At 45.0% G+C, this 26,892-nt stretch overlaps 1 protein-coding gene across 1 annotated transcript in view; it reads left to right on the forward strand.

The window, feature by feature from the left end:
- Positions 1 to 18,040: 18,040 nt before the first annotated feature.
- The window catches only part of BDP1 (BDP1 general transcription factor IIIB subunit), a 121,061-nt gene continuing 112,209 nt past the window's right edge, over positions 18,041 to 26,892 (forward strand). Inside the window, exon 1 of the mRNA XM_075847521.1 lies at positions 18,041 to 18,389. Coding sequence (XP_075703636.1) covers positions 18,178 to 18,389 — 212 coding nt within the window. The 5' untranslated portion in view covers positions 18,041 to 18,177. The remainder of the gene's footprint in view (positions 18,390 to 26,892) is intronic.

Below are 26,892 nucleotides of genomic sequence, written 5' to 3' on the forward strand. Positions count from 1 at the left end.
ACCGTTCTTCCAATTGGTGGTGGTCCCATCGGAGGTGCCCCCAACGACCATAAAATGATCACCAGACTTTTAGTATTGTGATATCAAACATTGTAACAGCAGTCCATAGGAATACTCTGAGTTGCATTGTATAACTGTAGTGCCGGCCTTAGGGGTTTGCGATGTGTGCGGTTGCACAGGGCACATCGCCTGTCATTGCTGAAAGTGATGCCTATGTTCCTAATGTCCTGGGCACCTGCAGCTTGCACCCCTGATCCCCTTGGTGCCTTAAGCTTAAGAGATATATATATATATATATATATATATATATATATATATATATATATATATATATATATATATATATATATATCAATAAGAAAAACATGGGGTAAAAACCTAACAAGTTGTCTGCAAATTGTGTTAAGTAAACCTCTCAATAGTTGAAATTGGAGATATTTTGGTGCCATTAACCCCTTAATGACCAAGCTTGTTTGGACCTTCATGACCAAGCCAGATTTGTAAAATCTGGTAGGTATGACTTTATCAGAGAATAAGGCTGGATTCACACGAGCACATTACGTCCGTAATGGACGGAACGTATTTCGTCCGCAAGTCACGGACCGAACACACTGCAGGGAGCCGGGCTCCTAGCGTCATAGTCATGTACGACGCTAGGAGTCCCTGAACTACTGTCCCGTACTGTAATCATGTTTTCAGTACGGGACAGTAGTTCCACGGAGAGGCAGGAACTCCTAGCATCGTACATAACTATGATGCTAGGAGCCCGGCTCCCTGCAGTATGTTCGGTCTGGGACTTGCGGACGAAATACGTTCCGTCCATTGCGGACGTAATGTGCTCATGTGAATTCATCCTTACTCTGCAATAGTTTTGCATATCCAAGTAATTCTGACATTGTTTTTTCGTCACATGTTGTACTTTATTTTAGTGGTAAAAGTAGACTGATACGATTTGCGTAAATTAATTAAAAAATACAAAAATGTATGAAATTTTGTAAAAATTACAATTTTTCCCTATTTGGAACTGCAATATGTCACATATGTACATACATACTGTATATTTTTTTAAATTAAATATATATTTCCATTTCTTCACTTTTGGCAGCACTTTTGCTTGAAAATGTTTTAGGTTTTATCACCCTGTTTTTCCTGTTTTCAAAAATACCCCCACTAATACGTTGCCTGGACACACGACAGGGCCCAAAAGGAATGGAGCACCTGGAAGCTTTCAGGACACATATTTTGCTTGAAAATGTTTTAGGCCCCACTGCACATTTGGAGAGGCTTTGAGCTGCCAGAATGCTAGAAACTCCCCATAAATTACCCAATTTTGAAAACTACACCTCTTAAGGTATTTATCTAGGGGTGTAGTGAGTACTTTGACCCCACAGGTTTTTTTTAAGAATTCATGCAAAGCAGGTGAAAAAAAATAAAAATGTCACTTTTTTCACAAATGTGTCATTGTAAAGACAGATTTCTTTGTAAAGCGAACCTGAGAATGAAGAAACACACCCCAAAATCTATCACCCTGTTTTTCCTGTTTTCAAAAATACCCCCACTGTGGCCCTAATACGCTGCCTGGACACACGGCAGGGCCCAAAATGAGGGAGCACCTGGAGGCTTTCAGGACACATATTTTGCTTGAAAATGTTTTAGTCCCCACTGTACATTTGGAGAGGCTTTGAGCCGCCAGAACGATAGAAACTCCCCATAAATGACCCCATTTTGAAAACTAGACCCCTTAAGGTATTTATCTAGGGGTTTAGTGAGTATTTTGACCGCACAGTTTTTTGCTAAATTTAATGCAAAGCAGGTGGAAAAAATAAAATTCCACTTTTTTCACAAATGTGTCATTGTAAAGACAGAGTTCTTTGTAAAGCGAACATGAGAATGAAGAAACACCCCCAAAATCTATCACCCTGTTTCGCCTGTGTTAAAAAATACCACCATTGTGGCCTTGATCTTATACTAGACGCAGAGGCGTAGCTAGGTTCTCCAGCACCCGGGGCAAAGATTCTGTTTGGCGCCCCCCCAACCTCTTTCCCGACATCTCCTTCCCCCTCGCCGTGTTTGTTTTCTCTACCAATCAATGACGTGTCATTTCCTTTCCACATTGCTTTTTAAGTAACTCAGGCATAAAAACATTTGTACATTTTACAAGCAATATAGTTCTATACACAACACCAGAACCAAGCTCAGTACATATATACAGCACCAGAACCAAGCTTAGTACATAAATACAACACCAGCACAGATACAGCTCAATTTAGTGCAACCCCTGCCGTATAGGTATGTACTGCGTAAAATTACAGCTCCCAGCATGGCCCGAACAATGGTAAAGATATGCTGGGAGATGCTGTTTCCCAAAAAATAAATCATATCATAATCATACCACCCATCATCTCGCTGCAGATCATACAGTGACTACAGTGCTGATGAGAGGCAGAATAAACATTTACATTAAGTGACTCACCGGTGATGTCTCAGATTCTAGTTCTTTTTCTCCATCCGGTTCAGACCTCTATGATGACTTCTCCCGGTCACAGACCATTTCTGCAGTTTGCCGCACAGATGTCTTCAGCTTCTCACTTTTCCAACATTTCTACACCTATAAATAAAGATAAAGTTCTCATTATACCACACACTACGCCCCTAAATATAATAGCGCCATACACTGCACCTCTAATTATAATAGCACCATACACTGTGTCTCACACACAGCGTGCCCCCTATAGATAGTGCCTGCGATAGAGCCCCCTGTAGATAGTGCCGCCATATAGCCCACCCCTGTATATAGTTTCCTACAAATAGCTCCCCCTATAGTGCTCCACAGATAGCCCACCCCTGTATATAGCCCCCTGTAGATATAGCCCACCCCTGTATATAGTGCTCCATAGATAGCCCACCCCTGTATATAGCCCCCCTGTAGATATAGCCCACCCCTGTATATGGTGCTCCATAGATAGCCCACCCCAGTATATAGACCCCCCTGTAGATAAAGCCCCCCTGTAGATAAAGCCCCCCCCCCCAGTAGATAAAGCCCCCCTGTAGATAAAGCCCTCCTTGTAGATAAAGCCACCCACGTAGATAAAGCCCCCCCCCCCATAGATAAAGCCCCCCTGTAGATAAAGCCATCCCTGTAGATAAAGCCACCCCTGTAGATAAAGCCACCCCCGTAGATAAAGGCACACACTTTTGTATTACAATAAAATAACAAACGACTCAAACTCACCATAATCCCGTTCCCACGCCGGCCGGCAGCAATGGAGACCTGCGCTCTTCTGTGCAGGTCTCCTGGGGTTGAACGAAGCGTCTATCAAATGTGCTGATTGGCTGGGCAAAATGACTTTCCCTGTCAGTCAGCGCCTTTCAATGACGGAAGCGCAATACCGCTTCACTCGTGGAAAAGCGCTCAATGGCCGGGCACGGAACGTACCCGGCCATTCATTGCTTCTAATTGTACCTGTGTCCTATAGATGCCGGTACAATTATAGTGCAGGAGGGGGTGGCGCTGGCGCCCCCCTCTAAGTTGCGCCCCCCCCCTAGCTACGCCCCTGACTAGACGTGTGACTGGGCCAAAAAGCGATGGATCACCCTTTGACTTTCAGACCACAATTGAATAAATTCTAGGCTCCATATCATGCATTTAGAGGCATTGAGCTGCCTGAACAAAAAAAAAAACACCCATAAATGACCCCATTTTAAAAACCAGATCCCTAAAGGTATTCATCTAGTGGTGTAATGAGCATGCGGACCAAAAAATTTTTAAAGGAGGAAATAATAGGTATCATTTCAGACACTATGGGTATATAATGTTTTCTTCAAACTCTTATTACATTTCCAGATAAAATAGAGGAGACGTGGTAGAAGGTTATTTTGTTAGAAATATGCCACATTAATAAATTTGTGCGGCACAGAAGAGAAGTGAAGCCGTGTATTCATAACGGATACATGTTGCTATAGACGTATTTGCCTGTACTTATGACTATGTCTTGCTGAAGAAGCAGTTGTCCCGCATCTGTGCCATTATGATGTCATTGTGGACAGAATTCTGTCCTAATATAAAATCAGTCAGAAAGGAAAAAATAAACTGTACTGGAGTGACGGGCAATATCTTCAAACAAATGGAGGAAAATGTATCCAACTATGTTGCAAACTCGAGTCTGTTCACTAGATAGAAGAACACCTGCAGGGCTGCCATGAGAAGCTTTTTTTTTTCAGTGACTGGTTGTACAACTTCTCTTTAGCTCCATCAATCCCTATATAAGGGGCAAATGTGCCAAGTGACGCGGTACACCATAACAGGCCCCTGCCCGCCAAGGCAGGAACCGCTATGTGCACAAAACAACCAATCACCTACAGAATATATAAAGGGGCAGTGTCCGAAACCATCTATAGGAACAGTAAAGGATCACTCAGTGGCGTAACTACCGCCGTAGCAGCAGTAGCCGGAGGCTCTGCTAGCAGCCGCTATGGCTGCTACAGCGGGTCGCCACTGAACACTACGGCAGAGCAGGGAGGTATCTCCCCGCTCTGCCATTAACTGGTTCCCGACCGCTGGCTGTGTTTTTACGGCCAGCGGTCAGGGTCCTTAAAACCTGAGCCATAGACTTTCTACGGCTCGGGTTTTAACTTGCTGCCCGCGCGATCAGGCAGCTGAATGTCGGGTCTCCGGCTGTCAGTGACTGCCGGGGACCCTGAGGAGAGGATAGAAGCAGCTTTCGCTGCTTCTGTCTTCTCTGATCACTTGTACACAGCGCTGAATGCGCGCTGTGTACAGGAATAGAGACAGCAGCAGCGGCGCTGTCTCTATTCCTCCCGGTGATCATGTGACTGGTCACATGATCGCCGGGTGCCGTTAGTGGCAGACTGCTGCTGGGTCTAACAAGACCCAGCACAGCCCTATTAGTGACAATCGTCACTATGAGAGGGCTGATTTCCCCTGTAACTGGGGCTGCTGTGCAGCTCCAGTTACAGTGGAAAAACATGGTGTAAAAGAAAGAAAAAAAAAGTATAAAGTTCCCCAAAGGTCTTCTTTGACCTTTGGGGGACAGACCATAGTAATAAAAAAAGAATAAAGTAAAGTGCAAAAAAAATGTAAATAATAAATACACATAAAATACCCACCCCAAAAAAAAACGTTCCCCCGCCAATCATTGTTGTAACGCTACCGCTGACCCAATTACCCTAATATAGACATGTAATATATAAAAATTTACGGTAGACAATGACGATCACAAATAAAAGGTCTATTTTAGGGTAAAACTATGTTATTACCAAAAAAAAAATAGCTGAATTGTAAAAAAGCTTATTTTTTTACTATTATTTTCAAACTTTATGAATAAAAATTCTAAAATAGCAAAAAAAGGTGTGTATAAAAATGATAAAAAAATGAAACCTGCATTGTCTACGGAAAAAACGTCGCAAAAATCACGTCGTTAGCTCAACAAATAAAAAAGTTATAGCCATTTAACTAACACGTGCTAAAAATGGCTAAACGGTGTCTGGTCCTGAAGGCGAAAAATAGAGCAAAAGACATGTATCCCCCCCCCCCCTCTCCACAGGACATGTATCCCCTCTCTACAGGACATGTATCCCCTCTCCACAGGATCTCCACAGGATAGGGGATACATGTGTGATCGCTGGCAGGGATAGGGAGAACGGGGGACTGAAAGTCCCCTGAAGTTCTCCATCACAAACCTCGGACTTCCGGGGTCTGTGTCGGCAGCTCCGTAGAAATGAATGGAGTGCCAGTCGTGCTTGTGCGCATGCGTGACCAGCGCTCCTTTCATTTTTATTGAGCTGCGCAGACGCCGGAAGTCAGAGGTTTGTCATGGAGAAGTTATGGGGACTTTCAGTCCCCCGTTCTCCCTATCGCTGCCAGCGATCACACGTATCCTGTGGAGAGGGGATACATGTATTTTGTAGGACACACTGTAGGTCGCATGTATGGCGTTCCCTACAGGGGGGGGGCTGTATGGCGTTCCCTACAGGGGGGGCTGTATGAGTTCCCTACAGGGGGGGCTGTATGGCGTTCCCTACAGGGGGGGCTGTATGGCGTTCCCTACAGGGGGGCTGTATGGCGTTCCCTACAGGGGGGGCTGTATAGCGTTCCCTACAGGGGGGCTGTATGGCGTTCTCTACAGGGGGGGCTGTATGGCGTTCTCTACAGGGGGGGCTGTATGGCGTTCTCTACAGGGGGGCTGTATGGCGTTCTCTGCAGGGGGGCTGTATGGCGTTATCTACAGGGGGGCTGTATGGCGTTATCTACAGGGGGCTGTATGGCGTTCTCTACAGGGGGATGTATGGCGCTATCTACAGAGGGGGGGGGGGCTGTATGGCGTTATCTACAGGGGGGGCTGTAAAAAAGGCACTATCTACAAGGGGGGGGTTGTGTGACACCCAGGGGAGGGGGGCCCGAGGCAAAAGTTTGCTATGGGGCCCAGTCTTTCCTAGTTACGCCCCTGGTATCACTAATCCCCAAAATCAGGGGCGTAGCTAAAGGCTCATGGGCCCGATGCAAAAGTTCTTACTGGGACCCCCCCCCCCCCCCCGCAAATTTCTCATGACCGACAGCCCGCAGCTTTTAGTTGCATCGCTGGGCCTCCTAAATGACCCAACAATACAGCACTAGCAGCCAGGGGTGTCACTAAGGTTTTAAAACGCCAGGGGAAATAGTCCCAATACATGTGTCCCCCCCAAGGAAATGTGTGTGTGTATATGTGTGTGTGCGTATATGTGTGTATAGGAGACAGCATATCTATAGAACTACGACCCTATAAACTATGGATAGGATTAGATACAGTGGTTCAGCAGACAGTATCACACATGATCGGATTAGATATAGGGTCCAGCTCGCTGACATTGCAGCTCCAGCGCTGGACCCTGGAAAGTTAAGAATAATAATTGTTTTGCTTCTTTATATGTTACTAATTATTTTTGTGTGTTTGTGTTCTTTTACAGGTTTGGTCGTTGGACTATGTCGGATTCGAGGACTACTTCAATGACTGCGGTTTTTTTATTCATAATAAAATGGTTAATGAGGGTTGTGTGGGTTTTATTATTTAAATAAAATATTTTTCTATGTCCTTGTATTTTTTTAAGCTTTATTATTACCACCTTAGCAATGGCCGCTGGCTGATTGACAGCATCCATTACTAAGGCGGGGCTTAATGTTATGCCGATGCAGAGGCCAACACTAACCCCCATTATTACCCCGATACCCACCGCCACCAGGGGAACTGGGAAGAGCCAGGTACAAACCAGTACCCAACTATCTGTAGTGATGGTTGGGCACTGGGGCGGCCGCAGGCTGGTAGTATTAGGCTGGGAAAGGCCAAAAACAGTGACCCCTCCCACCCTGGTAATGCTAGGCTGCTGCTGCTATGTTGTATCTGGCTGGTGAGGGGGACCCCACTTCATTCTTTCCAATTATTATATTTTTTTTTTATGACGTGGGCTTTTCATAACCAGCCAGATACAAAAAAAGAAGCAGGCAAGCATTACCGGGGGGGGGGGGGGGAGCCATGTTTCTTTCCTTTCCCAGCCTAATAATACCAGCCCACGGCCGCCCGAGTATCCGACCATCACTACAGATGGTCAAATACTGAATCGTACCCGGTTCTTCCCGGAAACCCTGGTGGCTGTGGATATCAGGGTAATAATGGGGGTTAGTGTAAGGGTATGTGCTTTTTTTAGATACAGGGCCCCAGCAGACAGTAATCTTATACAGTATTGGCACTCGTACGAGAGCTGCTTCCCCTTCATTTCCCTCACTTGCTCACACTGTGAGTCGCCGACACAGATTCACAGTGTGAGCAAGTGACCGGAATGAAGGGGAAGCAGCTCTTGTACGAGCGCTGCGGCCCATTCAAAACAGCTGATTGGCGGGGTCCCAGGAGTCGAACCCCGACCTATCAGCTTCAGCAGACAGGGATATTAATCTTACCGTCCTCTTCAGCCGCAGCAGATGTCCTGACTCTATCCAGGGTCGGGATGTTGTGCGCGGTGCATAGTGTTGTGACGTCAGGTATTGGTACTTTTGGCAGTGTGGGCAGGTGCCAAGTTCTGCTGGAAAATGAAATCAGCATCTCCATAAAGGTTGTCAGCAGAGGGAAGCATGAAGTGCTCTAAACTTTCCTGGTGGACAGCTGCGTTGACTCTGAACTTGATATAACACAGTGGACCAAAACCAGCAGATGACGTTGGCAGCAGTGCTGGAGTCCCTGGGCACAGCATCAGCTGATGCTCTGCTCGGGAGCTCCAGCGATAGGAAACCACTGAAGTCACGGACAAAATGTTGGGAGCAGTGCTGGAGTCCCGAGCAAAGCGCTAGCTGATGCTCTGCTCGGGGACTCCAGCGACACGAACAGCACAGGAAGCAAGTCCTCAGTCACGTTGGGCCTTGTTGTCACGTCATCAATATTAGAAAAGCTACAAGACTTCCGGGAACAATTCACCGGGTTTGAACTGCACCATTTAGTACCAAATTTTAAATTAAAGTACATTAGTGACTTCTTTTTACATACGAATACAGGTAGCAGGGCACGGGTAACAACAGGAACAGGATAACACTAAGGGACCATTTGCAAGACTGACATGGGATAAACTAACAACATTTAGGCAATGAGCAAAGGGGCAGGGCCCTTCTTATAGTCCCTGAAGTCATGGACATTTGATGATGATTTCCCATGTGCGCGCTTGCCCTTTAAGGCCATGCACGAGTGTGCGCGCGCACCCTACGGGACATGGTGGACCGGAGCGGAAGTGAGCGCTGGCGTCTCCTGGGAAGCGCTCACAGATCCATGGCTGCCAGGGGGTGAGTAAATCCGGCGGTCCGCGGCGATGGAAGCTAGAGTTGCTGATTCACAGTTGCAGAGTTTTGGACATTAGAGGCTTCATCAGACTTTCCGCTTTGGAGACAGGATTAGTCAATCCACGTCTTCTCCGTCTAGTCATTTGTTTTGGTGGATAACTCATAAATGAGGAATCATTCAACTGCATTTGTAGATGGACCCTCTCTTGTAATCTTCTAAACCCCGATGCCATTTTTGGCGTTGAACTGCTTTTGTATCTGCTCTATGTGTGCCCAAATGCAGTAACACTTTGTTACTCAGTTCCTGTGTAATGAAAGGGGGTAGGGAAACGGACAAGTGAGCCCTAATCTACCCGCCACTCTGTCCCTGCCTACTTGCAACGACCCGCCCTAGGCGACGGGGTACAACTGGGCGGCGGTCCCTATGATCAGTAAGTGCACGAGACAAACAGACAAGGGTACACAAAGCTAAGGGAAATGGGGCAGTTGCCCACGGCAACACCGTGAGTAACAAGAGGTGAACGAGCCGAGTCAAACCAGGAGTGAACGCGGTACCAAACGCAGAGCAGGAGAGTAGTCAGTAAGCCAGGGTCAGTATGGAGCAGGATCAAATAGTAGAAGCTGTAGCTGGGCCAGGAAACCACACGAGAAGAATCACAAGCAAAGGAGGAACAGGAAAGGCAGGTATAAATAGACAGAGGGCGGGAGCTAGCTCCGTCTAGCCAGGCTGCAATAGGCTCTCCCACTCCTAAGCCTGCCATCCTGAGTGGTGGAAGATGGAGTCAGTCTCAGAGACATAGACTCAGGTGCAGACTGATTACCTATGGGCGTGGATACAGAAGCTGTGCCTGGCAGATCCTTTACATCCTGATAATCAGATGTAGACATTAGCTCTCGTAATTGTATAATCAATTCCTCTATTCTTTTGCCACAATTTTCAATTTCAAGTTGAAGAAACTCGATATTTAATAATATGATATCAAGCGAAAACTTGTTACTGATGTGTTCGAAGTTCGCACAAAAGTCCACATTATTAGGAAAGAGGTTTGGTCAGAGGTGAGTGTGTAATCCCCTCGGTATCCTCTGGGCCTGAAAATACTCCTCCAGGGTAGACAGGTGTAATTCAATTGAAATCATTGTTTTTTTCTTGTTTTCCCACTTTTTCTTAATCATCTCTACAGTGGGTTTATTCAGCCCCTGTGGATAGGGGATGCATGTCTTTTGTAGGAAAAACTATAGGCCGTTTTTTTGGGGGGGAGTTGGGGGCTGCATGGCGTTACCTACAGGGGGGTTTAGGGCTGTATGGCGTTATCTACAGGGGGAGGGCTGTATGGCGTTATCTACAGGGGGAGGGCTGTATGGCGTTATCTACAGGGGGAGGGCTGTATGGCGTTATCTACAGGGGGAGGGCTGTATGGCGTTATCTACAGGGGAGGGCTGTATGGCGTTATCTACAGGGGAGGGCTGTATGGCGTTATCCAAAGGGGAGGGCTGTATGATGTTATCTACAGGGGGGCTGTCTGGCGTTATCTACAGAGGGAGGGCTGTATCGCGTTATCTACAGGGGGGCTGTATGACGTTATCTACAGGGGGAGGGCAGTATGCCGTTATCTACAGGGGGAGGGCTGTATGGTGTTATCTACAGGGGGAGGGCTGTATGGCGTTATCTACAGGGGAGGGCTGTATGGCGTTATCTACAGGGGAGGGCTGTATGGCGTTATCTACAGGGGAGGGCTGTATGGCGTTATCTACAAGGGAGGGCTGTATGGCGTTATCTACAGGGGAGGGCTGTATGGCGTTATCTACAGGGGGGGCTGTATGGCGTTATCTACAGGGGGAGGGCTGCATGATGTTATCTACAGAGGGGGCTGTATGGCGTTATCTACAAGGGGGCTGTATGACGTTATCTACAGGGGGGCTGTATGATGTTATCTACAGGGGGCTGTATTGTGCTATCTATAGGGGGCGCTGTGTGGCGGAATCTATAGGGAGGCGCTATCTACAAGGGGGGGTTGTGTGATACCCAGGGGAGGGGGGCCCCAGTCCAAAGTTTGCTATGGGGCCCAGTCTTTCCTAGTTACGCCCCTGACTGTGATGTAATTTGAATAAAGATTTAAAGACCATAGGAACTATTGATTGATAGACTGTAACAGAGTCAACTCTGCTATTCTGATAGATGGACGTCATGTACTACTGCGCATGCACACCTATGTATACCTTTAATCAATCTCTCCCACATGGCTTGGGCTGCTGATTTGACATGCATAGCACCATTGACGTTCTAAATTCCACGTAAGCCCGGCCCGATCTATGTAGCCGCGACTAGGCGTTCTCAGGTTGCAACCTGACATGCACATTAGGAGGGGATTATTTAAGAGAAAGGAGAGGGCCTGGGATCTGCACTGCACTTATACGCGATATGACTAATGGGTAACTATGGACACTTTATCCAGTTACTAACAAGCTGAGAGCATGCGCATTAGGTAAATCATGACGCTGATATAAAATGTAGTATTTCTCTATGAATGTCCTTTCTGATGCACTGTTAGGGTATGTTCACACGCAGAGTCAAAAACGTCTCAAAATACGGAGCTGTTTTCAAGGGAAAACAGACCCTGATTTTCAGACGTATTTTGAGCAACTCACGTTTTTCGCGGCTTTTTTCGCTGCGTTTTTGCTGAGTTTTTTACGTCCGTTTTTTAAGCTGTTTTCAATAGTCTATGAGAAAACGGCTCCAAAAACGTCACAAGAAGTGTCCTGAACTTCTATTGACGAGCCGTCAGTTTACGTGCCGTATTTTGACAGCGACGCATAAAATGACAGCTCGTCTGCACAGAACATCGTAAGACCTATTGCAAGCAATGGGCAGAGGTTTGCCGATGTATTGGAGCCGTATGGAGCGCAAAAAACGCTGCGTGTTGCATCAGTATATGGTGCGCGGCTGCGTGATTTTCTGTTTTCATTCATTTATTTTACTACTGTAACGCGCATCACGCACGGCACCCGGAAGTGCTTCCGTGTGCCGTGCGCGATTTGCACGCACCCATTGACTTCAATGGGTGCGTGCTGCGCGAAACACGGCCAAATATAGGACATGTCGTGAATTTTACACCGCGCACATACGCTGCGTGAAATTCACTGACAGTCTGAACGGCCCCATTCATTAACATAGGTCCGTGAAAATCACGCGCGTAGCACGGACGTATAACACGTTCATGTGAATAAGGCCTAAGTCTACTGTGTTTATCTCCACCCTTACAGGCCATCCCAGGCAGAAGCCATACTTTGCAGATCTTAGACCACCACCCTATCCCAGCTGTACACCTGGCGAAATATTCTAGCTACTAGAACTGTGGGCGGAGACACCGTATTATAAAGTGTGCATCTATGTGACAATGGCAGCCTACCCTCAGACCGGTCTAACATAATATGTGGAATTTGTGACGCAGCCTCCTTAGCAGTGCAGCATCGTTCCGTGCAGAGAAAAACGCAGCATGCATTACTTTGGTCCGATTCTCACATTAGACTTGCCAATTCAATTCAATGGGTCCGTGAAAAAATCGGAACACTGGCGTTATCCAAATGTGGTACGTTTTTCACTGATGGATTGCTAGGAGATGCTGAAAAAATAAGCAAGGTTTTATAACGTACATGAAAAACTGATGATTATTGATGCTGCATGGACGTTAAAAACAGAAAAAGAAGGCACTCTGACACAATACTGATTCAACTCTGATGCTAAGCCTCATTGACACGAACGTATCCGATTTGTGTGTGTAAAAAACTGAGCATTTTACTTTCGTGTATATGTCCGTGTACGTTTCATGTGCCTGTGTTTTACGTGCATATGGCATCCATATGTCATAAGTGTTTCTCGTCCATTGGCTTCAATAGGCGAAATGGTCTGTAAGAAAAGTACCAGAATAGGACATGCTGTAAAAAAAAAATTTAACGGACACACGCTCCATGAAGGAGCATGTATGTTCGAATAGCCCCATTGCATTTCATTGGTAAGTGTGATATCCGTTGATAAAACAGACGGCACACGGACGAGAAACACGCTTGTGTGAATAAGGCCTTATGCTCTCTATGGAAATAAATTTATGGTTCACCATCACTCCTGAGCTACAATAACATATATACTCTCCAGTAAGTTTCATGATATAACATTCTGTCCTTCCCAGCTCCATACCCTAATGCCCTGTCCTAATGTCTTTCCTTGGAGATGAGTACATCTTGATGGGGAGATTTTTTAAACGTCTTTAGGTAATGGCGTTCATTCACCATCTTTTTGTGAGGACATTGGCACATTACATCCGGAATCTGAGTGATTCACCTCATACTGTATGTCGACAGATGCTCAACTTCCCTCTAGGCCTTTGACAACAAAAATATGCGGATCTTAAAAAACACCATAGAAGTTTTCCTTTAAACATGGTTGAGAGACCTTCAGTGGAAATTTATTATACAGCCCTTCAACCTGAAAACCCGTAGGCCGCTTTCACACGAGTGTAATACGAGTGCTTTTATGCGCCTGTATTACAGACAGATCACCTCTACCTCCTGTGGTTCATCAGAGCTGGAGTTAAAGGCACCATAGAAGCCTATGGTTTTCTAATGAACGGCAGGAGGTCTGAGTATTGCATCCGTAATACCGGAAGCCAGTTTCTCTATGTAAGTCTATGAGACTCACATTCTGAGGGAGCTGAACAGGGCCTGTGTTTTCAAAACTAGACTGGCAAAGCAATAACAATTTTAATGGGAGTGCTTCTGTAAATATACCAGCAATTGGAAACAAAGTCACTGGGAGCCATCATAATTTATTGGGTTTCATGATGCTGGTGTGAACAGAGCTTTTCAAAGTAAAGTTGTTACTACAGTAAAGGCCTTTTTACATGGGCCAATGTTCGATAAAACTAACTTTCATATGAACGCTCGTTCCCAATTATTTCCTCGTGTAAACAGGACAACAATCAGCCGATGAACGTGGAAACGGATGAGCATGCGCCCTGCCACTCCATTCAAGGTCTTTGAGACTGACAGAGACAGACAGCTGAGTACAGTGCTCTGCTGTTTCCCTCAGCCCTATAGAATGGGGAATTGGTACCCCTCTACTAGTGATAGGTGGGGTAGCCAGTGATCATACATTTATCACCTATACTGTGAATAGGTGATAAATATTATTCTTGGGACAACCCCTTTAACCCCTACCCGCACCAGGACGTAACTGTCGGTCGTTGCGGGAGGTTACTTCCCGCACGAGGACGTATAGTTACTGAGTTTTTCCCGGTGCACACTGTCGGCGACAGTGTGCACCGGGAATCGGGAGGTCAGCTGTCGCCGACAGCTGACACTCCCCTCTTACCGGCCAGCGGTCCTTTGCCGCTGATTTCGGCGAATTAACCCCTTAAATTTGGCGATCGGGTGCAATCGCCGAATTTTAGGGGTTTCTAGCATATCGGCAGACCCCCGTCCGAAATCGCGGGGTCTGCCGATAGTATGACAAACGGAAGCCAAACAATGGCTTCCGGGTCTGCCATGGACGGAAGCCCATCAGGACCAACCTTCGGCTGGTCCTGATAGGCTTCCTGTCAGAGTGACAGAAAGTCACTGTGCCGTTCCCGATGCACACTGTCGGCGACAGTGTGCATCGGGAACTTGGAGATCAGCTGTCCCCGACAGCTGACACTCTCCAGTGTTGCCGATCAGCGGCTCATCGCCGCTGATTTCGGCAATTAACCCGTTACATGCAGGGCTCGATTGCGATCTCCGCATGTAGCGGGTTTGTAGCGCATCAGCAGCCCCCATGCAATCGTGGGGGCTTCTGATGCTTGTGATGGCACCCGGGGGCCATGTATGTCAGCCTATGAGGATCAGCCTCTGCTGATCCTCGTAGACCAACTGTCAGAGTGACTGTGACGTCACACTGACAGTTGGAATACATTACACTACCTAGGTAGTGTAATGTATTCTAGCAGCGATTAAAGCTGCAGGTCAAAAAAAGAAAGTGTAAAAAGTAACAAAAAAGTTAATAACAAAAATATAAAGTGTAAAAAGTCAAAAAAAGTTAATAAAAATGTTTTATAAAAGTGTAAAAATAAAAGGTTTTGTTTTCCTATAATAAGTCATTTATTATAGGGAAAAAATGAAAACGTTATAAAAAGTACACATATTTGGTATCGCCGCGTTCGTAACGGTCCAACCTATGAAACTATAATGTTATTTTTTCCGTACGGTGAACGCAGCAAACAAAATAAACGGAAAACTGTCAGCATCGCTATTTTTTGGTCACCACCCCTCCCAAGATATAGAATAAAAAGTGATCAAAAAGTGGCATTTACTTCAAAATGGTACCAATAAAAACTACAACCCGTCCCGCAAAAAAACAAGACCTCCCACAGCTTTTTTGACGAAAAAATAAAAAAGTTACGGCTCTCAGAATAGGGTGTCTCAGAAAATAAATTATTTTATAGAAACTTAATTTTATTGTGCAAACGCTGCAAAACGTAAAAAAAACTATACACATATGGTATCGGCGTAATCGTACCGACCGGCAGAATAAATTAAAATGTAATTTATTGTGCACGGTGAACGCTGTAATGAATAAAGAATTTAAAGCGCCAAAATTGCTGTTTTTTGGTCACCTTAGCTCTAAAAAAGATCCTGAGGGGCCAAAATGCTCACTATACCCCTAGAAAAATTCCTTGAGGGGTGTAGATTCCAAAATAGGGTGACTTTTGGGGGGTTTCCACTGTTTTGGTCCCTCCGGGACGTTGCAAACCCGACATGGCACTGAAAACCAATCCAGCAAAATCTGCGCTCCAAAATCCAAAAGGCGCTCCCTCCCTTCTGAGCCTTGCTGTGGGTCCAAACATCAGTTTAAGACCACATATGGGGTATTGCCGTAATTGGGAGAAATTGCTTTACAAATGTTGGGCGGCTTTTTCTCCTTTATTCCTTGTAAAAATGAAAAAAATTCTATGTTTCCACAGAAAAATAGGTGATTTTCTTCTTCACAGACTAATTCCACTAAATTCTGCAAAAAAACTGTGGGGTCAAAATGCTAACTATACCCCTAAAAAAATGCCTTGAGGGGTGTAGTTTCCAAAATGGGGTCACTTTTTGGGGGTTTCGACTGTTTAGGTACCACAAGACCTCCTCAAACCAGACATGGTGCCTAAAATATATTCCTAAAAAAAGGAGGCCCCAAAATCCACTAGGTGCTCCTTTGCTTCTGAGGCCTGTGCTTCAGTCCATTAGGACACTAGGGCCACATGTTGGATATTTCTAAAATCTGCAAAATCTGGGCAATAAATATTGAGTTGCGTTTCCCTGGTAAAACCTTCTGTGTTACAGATTTTTTTTTATTACAAATGAATTTCGGCAAAAAAAATGAAATTTGTAAATTTCACCTCTACTTTGCCTTAATTCCTGTGAAACGCATAAGGGTTAAAATACTTTCTGAATGTGGTTTTGAATACCTTGAGGGGTGCAGTTTTCAAAATGGGGTGATTTATGGGGACTTTCTAATATATAAGGCCCTCAAAGCCACTTCAGAACTGAACTGGTCCGTGAAAAAATAGCCTTTTGAAATTTTATTGATAATATGAGAAATTGCTGCTAAAGTTCTAAGCCTCGTAACGTCCTAGAAAAATAAAAGTACGTGAAAAAAAATGATGCAAACATAAAGTAGACATATGGGGGATGTTAACTAGTACCTATTTTGTGTGGTATTACTATCTGTTTCACAAGCAAATACACTTAAATTTAGAAAAATGCTAATTTTTGCACATTTTTGCTAAAATGTAAAGTTTTTCACAAATAAATATTGAATTTATTGACCAAATTTTTTCACTAACATAAAGTACAATATGTCACGAGAAAACAATCTCAGAATCGCTTGGATAGGTAAAAGCGTTCCGGAGTTATTACCACATAAAGTGACACGTCAGATTTGAAAAAATCGGCTGTGTCCTGAAGGCCAAAACAGGCTGTGTCCTAAAGGGGTTAAACTGCCATGATGATCACTCTAGTGTGATCACGTTACATCTCAGTGCAATATAGTGGCCAATGTATCCCTATGAGGTTGCATGTACATGCGACTTCATGTGACTGTGCGATTTTTATGGGTTTTTGAGATAATTGCAAAACACATGATTTTTTTCCAGATAGGGTTGTTAACCCCTTAACAACATGTCACGTACTAGTATGTGACCGCAGTTAAGGGGAAGTACGGCAACGGGCTCGCGGGCTGAGCTCGCTCCATACTCTGCGGTTGACGGATGTGTTATACAGCCGACACCTCGCTGCAGCGAGCTGAATCAAAGATCACTTTGATTCCACCCATTTAACACCTTAAGGCCTCATGCACACTGCAGTTTTTTCCTTCAGGGTGCTATCTGTTTTTGTCACTGATAGTACCCTGAACCCATTCATTTCAATGGGGCCATGCACACTTCAGTTTTTTTGACGGTCCGTTGCTCCTTTCCGATCCAAAGTAGAGAATGTCCTACTTTGGTCCGGGATTCCGTGACCGTGAGGACCATGCAAGTCAATGGGGCCATCCAAAAAATTGAAGGCACACGGAAGGCATCCGTGTGCCGTCCGTGTGTGACAGAGCCGTTGCCTAGCAACCGCCGGGCGGGCAGAAAAACATTAGAAAAATATTACACTAATCGGCAGCCACTTGTCTCTATCAATAACTGATAGAGAAAAGAGGCTGCTGATTAAAAATAAAATAAAAAGCATTTCATACGTACCCGGTTGGTACAATAAATGGTGCCATGAAAAACTACAACTTGTCCAGCAAAAAACAAGCCCTCATATGGCTATATCGACAAAGAAATAAAAAAGTTATGGCTTTTGCAATGCGGGGAGGAAAAATCGAAAATGAAAAAACGCTAATTGGCCGTGTCCTTAAGGGGTTAAAACTAAATGCAATGTTATGCAATTATGTTTTTACACTGCAATATAAGTTATACCTTCAAAATGAAGGTTAATTCTATAAATTGCATGTGACTTTATTCATGCGACCTTTTCCGATGCCATAATTCGTTATGTAACAGTTTACAGTAGTAAATAAAATCGTCGGAATTTGCGCTTGGATCCTAAGCAGTTGCTCGCAATGTTTGACCATTACGGGATTCCCGTCCTCTCAGTATCATGTAAGCGAGCATGCTACCTTGCGTGACGTTTGACAAGTCGCTTGGAAATGATGTCATCGTGAAACCACTCTATTCCCTCTGCACGCCCATCTCGACCCCACGTGATAGGCCTGTGAGAGTGTGCTACGCTCAGCCTGGCTGTTTGTGTCTGAGCGGCTCCGGGATGAGGAAGAAGAGAGGCGGAGAGCCGGCCACACCATGATCCGCAGAGCAAGGCTCAGCTTCAAACCAAACGTCAGGCCGGGTGGTCGTGCTGCGGGGCAGGGGACTGTAAGCAGTGGACGGGATGGAGGAGCCGCCCCCTCAGCGGAGCCTGATCCAGGGAAGGATAATAAAACAGCGGGCCCCGGAGAGAGTGCCTCGCCTGTCACGGGTGACCCAGTAGATCCGCAGGAGAACAAGGCGGAACCGTGAGTGTCGACCGTGCAGGAGTCATAGTCACGTGTGGAGTCCAGTGATGGGCTGACGGGTCACAGTAATGTGGGGGCCTGTGTGTACTTCTGCTATCTGACCACCAGGCTGTCAGAGGCTCCTCACCATCCTGGCAGCCATTACCCATCTATAACAATAATGAATAAATGGCACCATGGTTGTCCTATATCGCTGCACCTCGGCTTATAAAAAGCCATGTAAACATAGGAAAATAAAGTGGATAAGAGGGCGACTGTAGTTATGTGTCTTATTGAAATGTATTGTCGGATATGGTACATCTGGGTGGTGGCACATGGTTGGTGATGTAGTGGCCAGGACAGGCGGGTTATCGCTCAGTACAGTTAGGCCCTGTTCACATCTGCGTTGGTGTGTTCCGTTGTTCTGCTCCGTCAGAGGAGCAGAACATGGAAATGTCGGACGCAACGGTTCCGTTGTAACACGGACACCACTGGCAGCCGATGGAACCCTTTGACTTTAATGGGTTCTGTCAGCTTTCTGTTGGGATGTCCTTGGTTTTACTGGAAACAATAGCGCGGCATGCTACGCTATGGTTTCCAGTAATTTTATGCCGGATCTGCGACGGGCTCCTAACAAAACCTCCAACGTAGATGTAAACAAGTCCGATTTCTAAATGCCTACGTCCCCATCACACGTTTGATGCGTGCGTCGGGAAAGCTCAAACGGCTCCCAACATACCAACGGAGACTATAGAGTGTTCTTTTGGCCTCCGTCAAGCACTATATGTCGGGTGTACCGTTTTTTTTTGCTGGCTAAAATAGAACTGCAGTCTACGCTATCTATCCAGAGGCACTCCGTATTTAAACATGTACATTGTTTTAACATAAGAGCGTATGGTTGACTTATTCCACTATATGGTTTCCGTCACAGGCATCCGTTTAGCGTCCACCGCTTTTTAATAGCTCTTCATGACGTATGGGTTAAATGAATACCATTATAGCCTATGGGTGACAGATCTGTTAAAGGGTTCTCTGACAGTGGCACTTGTCCCACATAGACTATAATGGTGTCCGTTTAACGAATACATCATAACAAGGGTCATGAGAGTTCATGGCGTATGCACTAAGCGGAAACCATTATAGTCCACGGATGATGAACGCCACTGGTATTCATCTGTCACCGCCTGCCTTTTTAATGTTTACCTCTCTTTAATCGGGTGCTTTTCCCACAGTGTATATGTTAAAAGGAGACGGTGTGAAAGAAACCCTAGAAGGGGCAATATTGTCAGGGAGATGACGACAACAACATACGTTTTCTTTTCTATTTTGTTGTCAGAAAAGTGCTGTAGTTCGTGGCATGTCAAGTAGGTTGTCATGCGCTATTGATTCCATTACAAAAAACGGAAACCTGCCGGAATGGTGACAAACGATAACCATTAGCAATGTTTCCTTCACCATTGATATCAATGGAGATGCAAACAGAAACTAAGGTTTCCATTGAGGGGTTCACCGTTTGAGGGGAACCACTGAACGGAACGCCAACGCTGATTTGAACAGGCCCTTGGGCTGCGTTCACATCTGCGTTGTGGCTTCCGTTCTAGCGTATCAGTCAGAGGACCACAAGAACGGAAGTTAACGTTTACGTAAAAAGACTCATTGATTTCAATGGATTTTATTTTTGCATCAGTTGTGCTCAGTTAGGCTTCGTTCACATCTGCGTTGGGGTCCCGTTCTGACGTTCCGTCGGAGGTTTCCGTTAGAACGGGACCCTGAACAGACACGAACGGAACCAGAGGTTTTCGTTTCCATCACCACTGATTTAAACGGAAATTGAATTTCGATGGAAACGAAAACCTCTGGTTTCTGTTCGTGTCAGTTTGTGTCTGTTCAGGGTCCCGTTATGATGGAAACCTCCGACGAAACGTCGAAACAAAACCCCAATGCAGATGTGAACAAAGCCTTAGGCTCCGTTATGTCAGGTTTCCGTTTTTTTGACACAAGAAATACCGTAGTCTGCGGCGCTATTGTTTCCATCAAAACTGACGGAAAGGGGCTTTCCGTTTTTTTTTTTTAACATTGAAGTCAATGGATGACGGATATAAACTGACATTCCATCCGTTTGTATCCGTTATGCATTGTTTAAGGCCCCATGCACACGAACGTGCCGCAATCCCCCCGAAAATCCACGGGAGAATTACGGCCCCATTAATTTTTATGGGCCCATGCACACGACCGTGGTTTCCACGTTCTGTGCATGGTCCAGGCTTATAGAAAATAATGGACGCGGCCATGTGCACAGCCCGCAATTTGTCGGCGGCTCGCGGGTGACACTCCGCGGCCGGTCGACACGAAAATCATGGCCGTGCACATGGCTATGGTCGTGTGTATGAGGCCTAACGAATCCATTATTTTTTTTTGTGCCCATGCGCAGATTAAAAATGAAAGCAAGAAAGATGCAAAGATAAAAACTGATCCGTTAAAAACTGAGTATAAGGCTATGTTCACACGCTCAGCTAAAAACAGTTCCGTATTTTCAGACGTTTTTAAAGCAACTCGCGTTTTTTGCGCCGTTTTTGGAGCTGTTTTTCCATAGCTCTATGAAAAACGGCTCCAAAAACGGCTCAAGAAGTGACATGCACTTCTTTCTCGCAGGCGTTTTTTTACGTGGCTGTTTTGAAAAATGGCCGCATAAAAAAACGGCCCATTGGAACAGAACGCTGTTTTCCCATTAAAATCAATGGGCAGGTATTTGTAGGCGTTCTGCTTCCGATTATTCAGGCGTTTACAGCTTGAAAAACGGACGATAATAGGCCGTGGGAACATACCCTGACTGATGACACACTGACACAAATGGGAAGAAAAGTCTTTTTTTTGGACGGATCCGGTAAACTGATGTGTCAAAAACGAATCTATTTTACCTTCCGTTGCGTTCAGTCAGTCTATCCGTTTTAAATTTCAACGGATCCGCTAGAACAGATGCCACAACGCAGATGTGAAGGAAGCCTTAGGGAAAATACAAATGTTGTAATTATTCTTTAGAAAACCCTTTTTTGGGGAGTGGTTTGCCGGACAGCCCCTCTATCGGTTTAGGCCGTTGTATAGCAGCAAGAGGGTGACCACGCTAGGGCGCTGTGTTCATGGAGTTCTGCTGACATAAGTCCTTTTGTCTTTAGACTGGAGTTCGGCTTGGTCGTCCGCTGAGATCTGATAAGTCAGGAGACCTCATATTCGGGCACTCTACTCAGATCATAAGACGTAAAAAAAATGAGTCCTACTAGACCTATAGTCCTATTCCCAGGATCATCTGTTTATGGACACCATATTAGTTTATAATATAAGAAGTTTAGACGAGGCTCTTCCGGTTACATCACTTCTTGTTACATATTTACAAGGTTTTCATTCTTCTTTGTCACCTGTGTCCTAAACCTAAGAGCAGGCGATTCTGTACATAGTAACTAGTAAACAAGTAGCGCTGTGAATGGTATACATGGATTACTCTTCATTATGGTCATTTTCACATGGCAGTATTTGGCACCAGTATTTATAATCCCGGCAGGTCCAAAAAACTGAAGAAGTACAAACTTTCCATTATACTTTTTTCTATTTATGCTTCTTTATACTGATGCAAAATACAGACTTTCCTACTGTCGTGTGAACGTGGGCTATTAATTGTGCTATACACGCTGACCGTTCTGGGTAGAAGCCCCCTTTACCCTCAGAAGATCCTAATTTCTTTGAGATATGGATTCAAGGAGATGGATTCCACAACGGGAAGAAAAGCCTTCCCTTTAGGCCCCATGCACGCGGTCCGCAATTGCGGATCAAAATATTGATCCATTTATTTCTATTGTCCACGGACACCTTCCCTTATATTTACGGGAAGGTGTCCGGGCCGTAGAAATGACACACAAAAAATAGGACATGTCCTATTTTTTTGATTTTTACGGACCATGCTCCCATACTTCATAATGAGAGCACGGCCCGCAAAGGCTGTGTGTACGGGGCCTTATGAAAGGTTTCCATACTTCTCACTACTAGAATATTTCTATTTTCTCTTTGGAGGTAACACAGGCCATAAATACTGCCACATATATTGCCAAATTTATCTCCTGGAGTTAAACCTAAATCACCGCTCAGAAAGGATCACTTCACTACTAATGTTAATGCTACTGCAGTGCACCGGCTCGTAGTGACCGCGAATAAAACATAAGAAATAACAACCGGTTCAGATAAAGGATCCCAACAAAAATCAGTCCAATATGCATATAACCTTAAACATTCAGGGCCAGGGCACACAATGCGTATTACGCGCGGTTTGCCGTTTAGTATTTGCGTGTGCGGGAAATCCACAGCGTAATACAGTACCAGCAAAGTCAATGAGATTTCAGGAAGTCTCATGTACACGCTGCGTTTTTTTTTCCCGGCACAAATATTGACCTGCGGTGCGTATTTAAAAATCTGCAACATGTCAATTTATCTTGCGTTTCCTCTTGCGAATTGTATCTGCCTAGTTCTAAGGAAAAACGCACCAAAACCCGCAGAATTAAAACGCAACGATTTACGCAGCAAAACAGAAAACAAGGCACAGAAAAATTTGCGATTAGGTGCGTTTTTAACTGCGACTTTCCTGTGTTTCTCTGCAGTTTTGGTGTTTATTTTCCATTGCAAAATATGCAACGTGTGCATGTAGCCTTAACCTCTTATCGCTGTGGCCACTTTTGACCTTCCTGACAGTCTCATTTTACAAATCTGACATGTTTCACTTCATGTAATAACTTTGGAATACTTATACCTATCCAAGCGATTCTGAGATTTTGTCGTGACACATTGGACTTTTTTACTGGCAAAATTTGCTCGATACATTCAGTATTTAAATGTGAAAAAACACCAAAATTTAGCCAAAAATGGCAAAAATTTAATTGTATCTGCTTGTAAGACAGGCAGTTATAACACACAAAATTCTTGCTAATTAACATCCCCCATATGTCTACTTTAGATTGACATCGTTTTTTGAACATCCTTTTATTTTTCTAGGCCGTTACAAGGTTTAAGAGGCTCTGTCACCAGATTTTGCAGCCCCTATCTGCTATTGCTGCAGATAGGCGCTGCAATGTAGATTACAGTAACATTTTTATTTTTAACCCCTTCCCGCACCTTGGCGTAACTGTACGTCCAGGTGAGCAGTAACTTCGCGCACCCGGGCGTACAGTTACGTCCGTGCTTTAAAAGTTAACCGCCGCGCGGTGCTACACCGCAGCGGCGGTTAACTTCTCAGGCAGTCTGCCCTGATGTCCGGGCACACAACAAGGGACCAATTGAAGCTGTCCCTTGTTGTAGATCGCTCTGATTGGTAAGTCTGTGCAGACTTACCAAACGGAGCTCACTTCTGAGAAGGAAATACGTCACAGGCTCTGATTTCCTCTGTTGGAGTTAGGAAGTCGAGGAGATCAGAGCCTGTAGCGTCGTCGTCGTGTGAAGAGCAAAGAAAACACTATAATATCCCGATTAACCCCTTGATCACAGTGTGTAACTGTGATCCCCCCCCCTCCTCTCCCAGTCTATAAGGGAGCTTTTTTTTTGTTTGCTTTTTTTCAAAAAAATAAAATAAAACTCTAAAAAAAAAGTCAATTTAGACAGCGTCCGTGTTAGTCAGTGTTAGTCAGCGTTAGTCAGTGTTAGTCAGCGTTAGTCAGTGTTAGTCAGCGTTAGTCAGTGTTAGTCAGCGTTAGTCAGTGTTAGTCAGCGTTAGTCAGTGTTAGTGAGCGTCAGTGTTAGTGAGCGTCAGTGTTAGTGAGCGTCAGTGTTAGTGAGCGTCAGTGTTAGTGAGCGTCAGTGTTAGTGAGCGTGTTAGTGAGCGTCCGTGTTAGTGAGCGTCAGTGTTAGTGAGCGTCCGTGTTAGTGAGCGTCAGTGTTAGTCAGCGTCAGTCAGTGTTAGCGTCCGTGTCCATTTAGTCAGCGTTAACGTCAATTTATTCAGTGTCAATCAGTGTCAGCGTCACTTAGTTTCAGACCATCTGTTAGCGTCAGATCGTTCCATTTGTCAATCAGTCAGCGTCCGTCATCGTCTTTTTGTCAGTGTAGTTTAGTCAGTGTTGGTTTTAGTGTCATAAAATAAAAAAAAGTAATAAAAAAAATAGTGTACGTTAGTGTTAGGTCAGTCCGTCTGTTAGTCAGTGTCAGTTAGTCATCGTCTTTTTGTCAGTGTAGTTTAGTCAGCGTCAGTTAGTCATCGTCTTTTTGTCAGTGTAGTTTAGTCAGCGTCAACTTAGTCTGTGTCAATTTGTTTAGTGTCAGTCAGCGTCAGACCGTCAGTTAGCGTCAATCAGTGTGTGATTGTCAGTTAGTTATTGTTTTTTTTGTCAGTATAGTTTAGTCAGTGTTAGTGTCATAAAATAAAAAATAAAAAAACATTAGTGTACGTTAGTATTTAGTGTTTTACGTAAAAAAAAAAAAAAAGACCCAAAAAAATATTTTTTGTATACATATACATTCAATAAAAATGGCCCGCAAAATCTTCACTGCAGAGGAGGCATATGAGATGCTCGCATCGGACACCGATACTGCGAGTGATGCTGGGTCCGCATTTGCTCTGTCCTCCTCAAGCGACACAGAGGAACCCCCTCGCAGTCGCAGGAGGGTTAGTGTTCAAGTAACACCTGCACCTGAACCCAATTGGTTGCCCCCAACCTCCTACACCCCCCAAGTACCGGACTTTACTGCTGCTGCAGGGGTCCAAGTCCAGACAGCAGGGCTGTCCGAGATTGAGTTTTTCCAGCTCTTTTTTTCGGACAGCCTTGTGGAAAATATTGTTGAGCAAACTAATCTATGTGCTCAACAATTTATTGCTGTCAACCCCGAAAGTTTTTATGCCAGGCCGTACAGGTGGCATCCCACTGACAAAGCAGAAATGCTGCAGTACTGGGGATTGGTACTAAATATGGGCCTAACGAAAAAGCCATCAGTGAGGTCTTATTGGTCCACCGATATTTTGTACCACTGCCCCTTGTACCGCACCACAATGCCCAGGGCTCGTTTTGAGTCAATACATAAATTTTTACATTTCAATGACAATTCCCAGTGCCCCCCCCAGGATGACCCCAATTTTGATACTCTACAAAATTAGACCCCTTATTTCCCATTTGGCCCAAAAATTTTCAGCATCTTATACCCCTGGCAGAGAAATTGCCATTGACGAGTCCCTGGTGCATTTCAAGGGAAGGGTGAAGTTCAGGCAGTATTTGCCCAACAAACGTGCCAGGTATGGCATAAAAATTTACAAGTTGTGTGAGTCGGAGTCGGGCTACACTCACACGTTTAAAATTTACGAGGGGAGGGACAGTCAAATTGAGCCCCCAAACTGTCCACCCGTCCTGACCACAACTGGGAAGATTGTCTGGGACCTCCTGCACCCACTGTTTAATAAGGGGTACCACTTGTATATAGACATCTGGTATACAAGTGTACCCCTGTTCAAATGCCTGGCGGAGCAAAAAACAGTGGCGCGTGGGACGGTCCGCAAAAACCAGAGACAGCTCCCAAAAACCCTTCTCGGCCAACCCCTGCAGCGTGGGGAGAGCAGGGCACTCCTTAGCGAAGGGGTCCTTTTTTTGAAGTTCAGGGACAAGAAGGATGTCCTAATGCTGACATCAATCCATGATGCCACCTGCTCTCTTGTCCCTGTGCGTGGTGCAACACCCACCACCACGTCACGGCCTGTCTGCATCCAGGCCTATAATAAGTTCATGGGGGGAGTGGACCTTTCTGACCAGATGCTCAAGCCGTACAATGCCATGCGGAAATCAAAAATTTGGTATAAAAAACTTGCGGTGCACTTTATCTAAATGGCATTGTACAACTCCTTTGTCATCTACAGGAGCACTGGTCAGGAGGGGACATACCTGGAGTACCAGGAGAAGGTGATTAAATCCCTTCTCTTTGGGAATGTGGCAGAGGTAGGGGAAAGTTCTGCCTCAGCAAGCACGGATGTCCCCAGAATAGTTCCAGGCCAGCACTTTCCTGGTGAAGTGCCGCCCACAGAAAAAGTGTCGTGTCTGTGCCAGAAGAGGCATAAGAAAAGACACGATATATCAGTGTAACACCTGTCCCACCCACCCTGGACTGTGTATCAAGGAGTGCTTCCAAATATATCACACCTCTCTGGAGTTCTAAATTTTATTTTCACCCGTCCCTTTCATTTTATAATTATAGTCCCTTCCATTTACAATTACCGTCCCTTTGATTTACCATAACCATTTCACCATTTAAAAATTGAAGATCCCCCATAACAAAACTAAAAATTCCCATTATACCCCTAGATGAATACCTAGGATTTGTAATACTGTGTAGTATCTGCACAATTTTTTAGGCCTTTGCAAACATGACATGTGCCCAAAAATAATCCAAGTAAAATAAGGCCTCAAAATCCTTGTGGTGTTCCAATACTTTCTGGCCCTGCCATACGTCCAGCAACAGCAGATTAGAGCCAATTTGAGGGTATTTCTAAACTCAGAAGAAATGGGCCAAT

Source organism: Rhinoderma darwinii, chromosome 1, assembly GCF_050947455.1.
Source record: "Rhinoderma darwinii isolate aRhiDar2 chromosome 1, aRhiDar2.hap1, whole genome shotgun sequence".
NCBI classification, from domain to species: domain Eukaryota; kingdom Metazoa; phylum Chordata; class Amphibia; order Anura; family Rhinodermatidae; genus Rhinoderma; species Rhinoderma darwinii.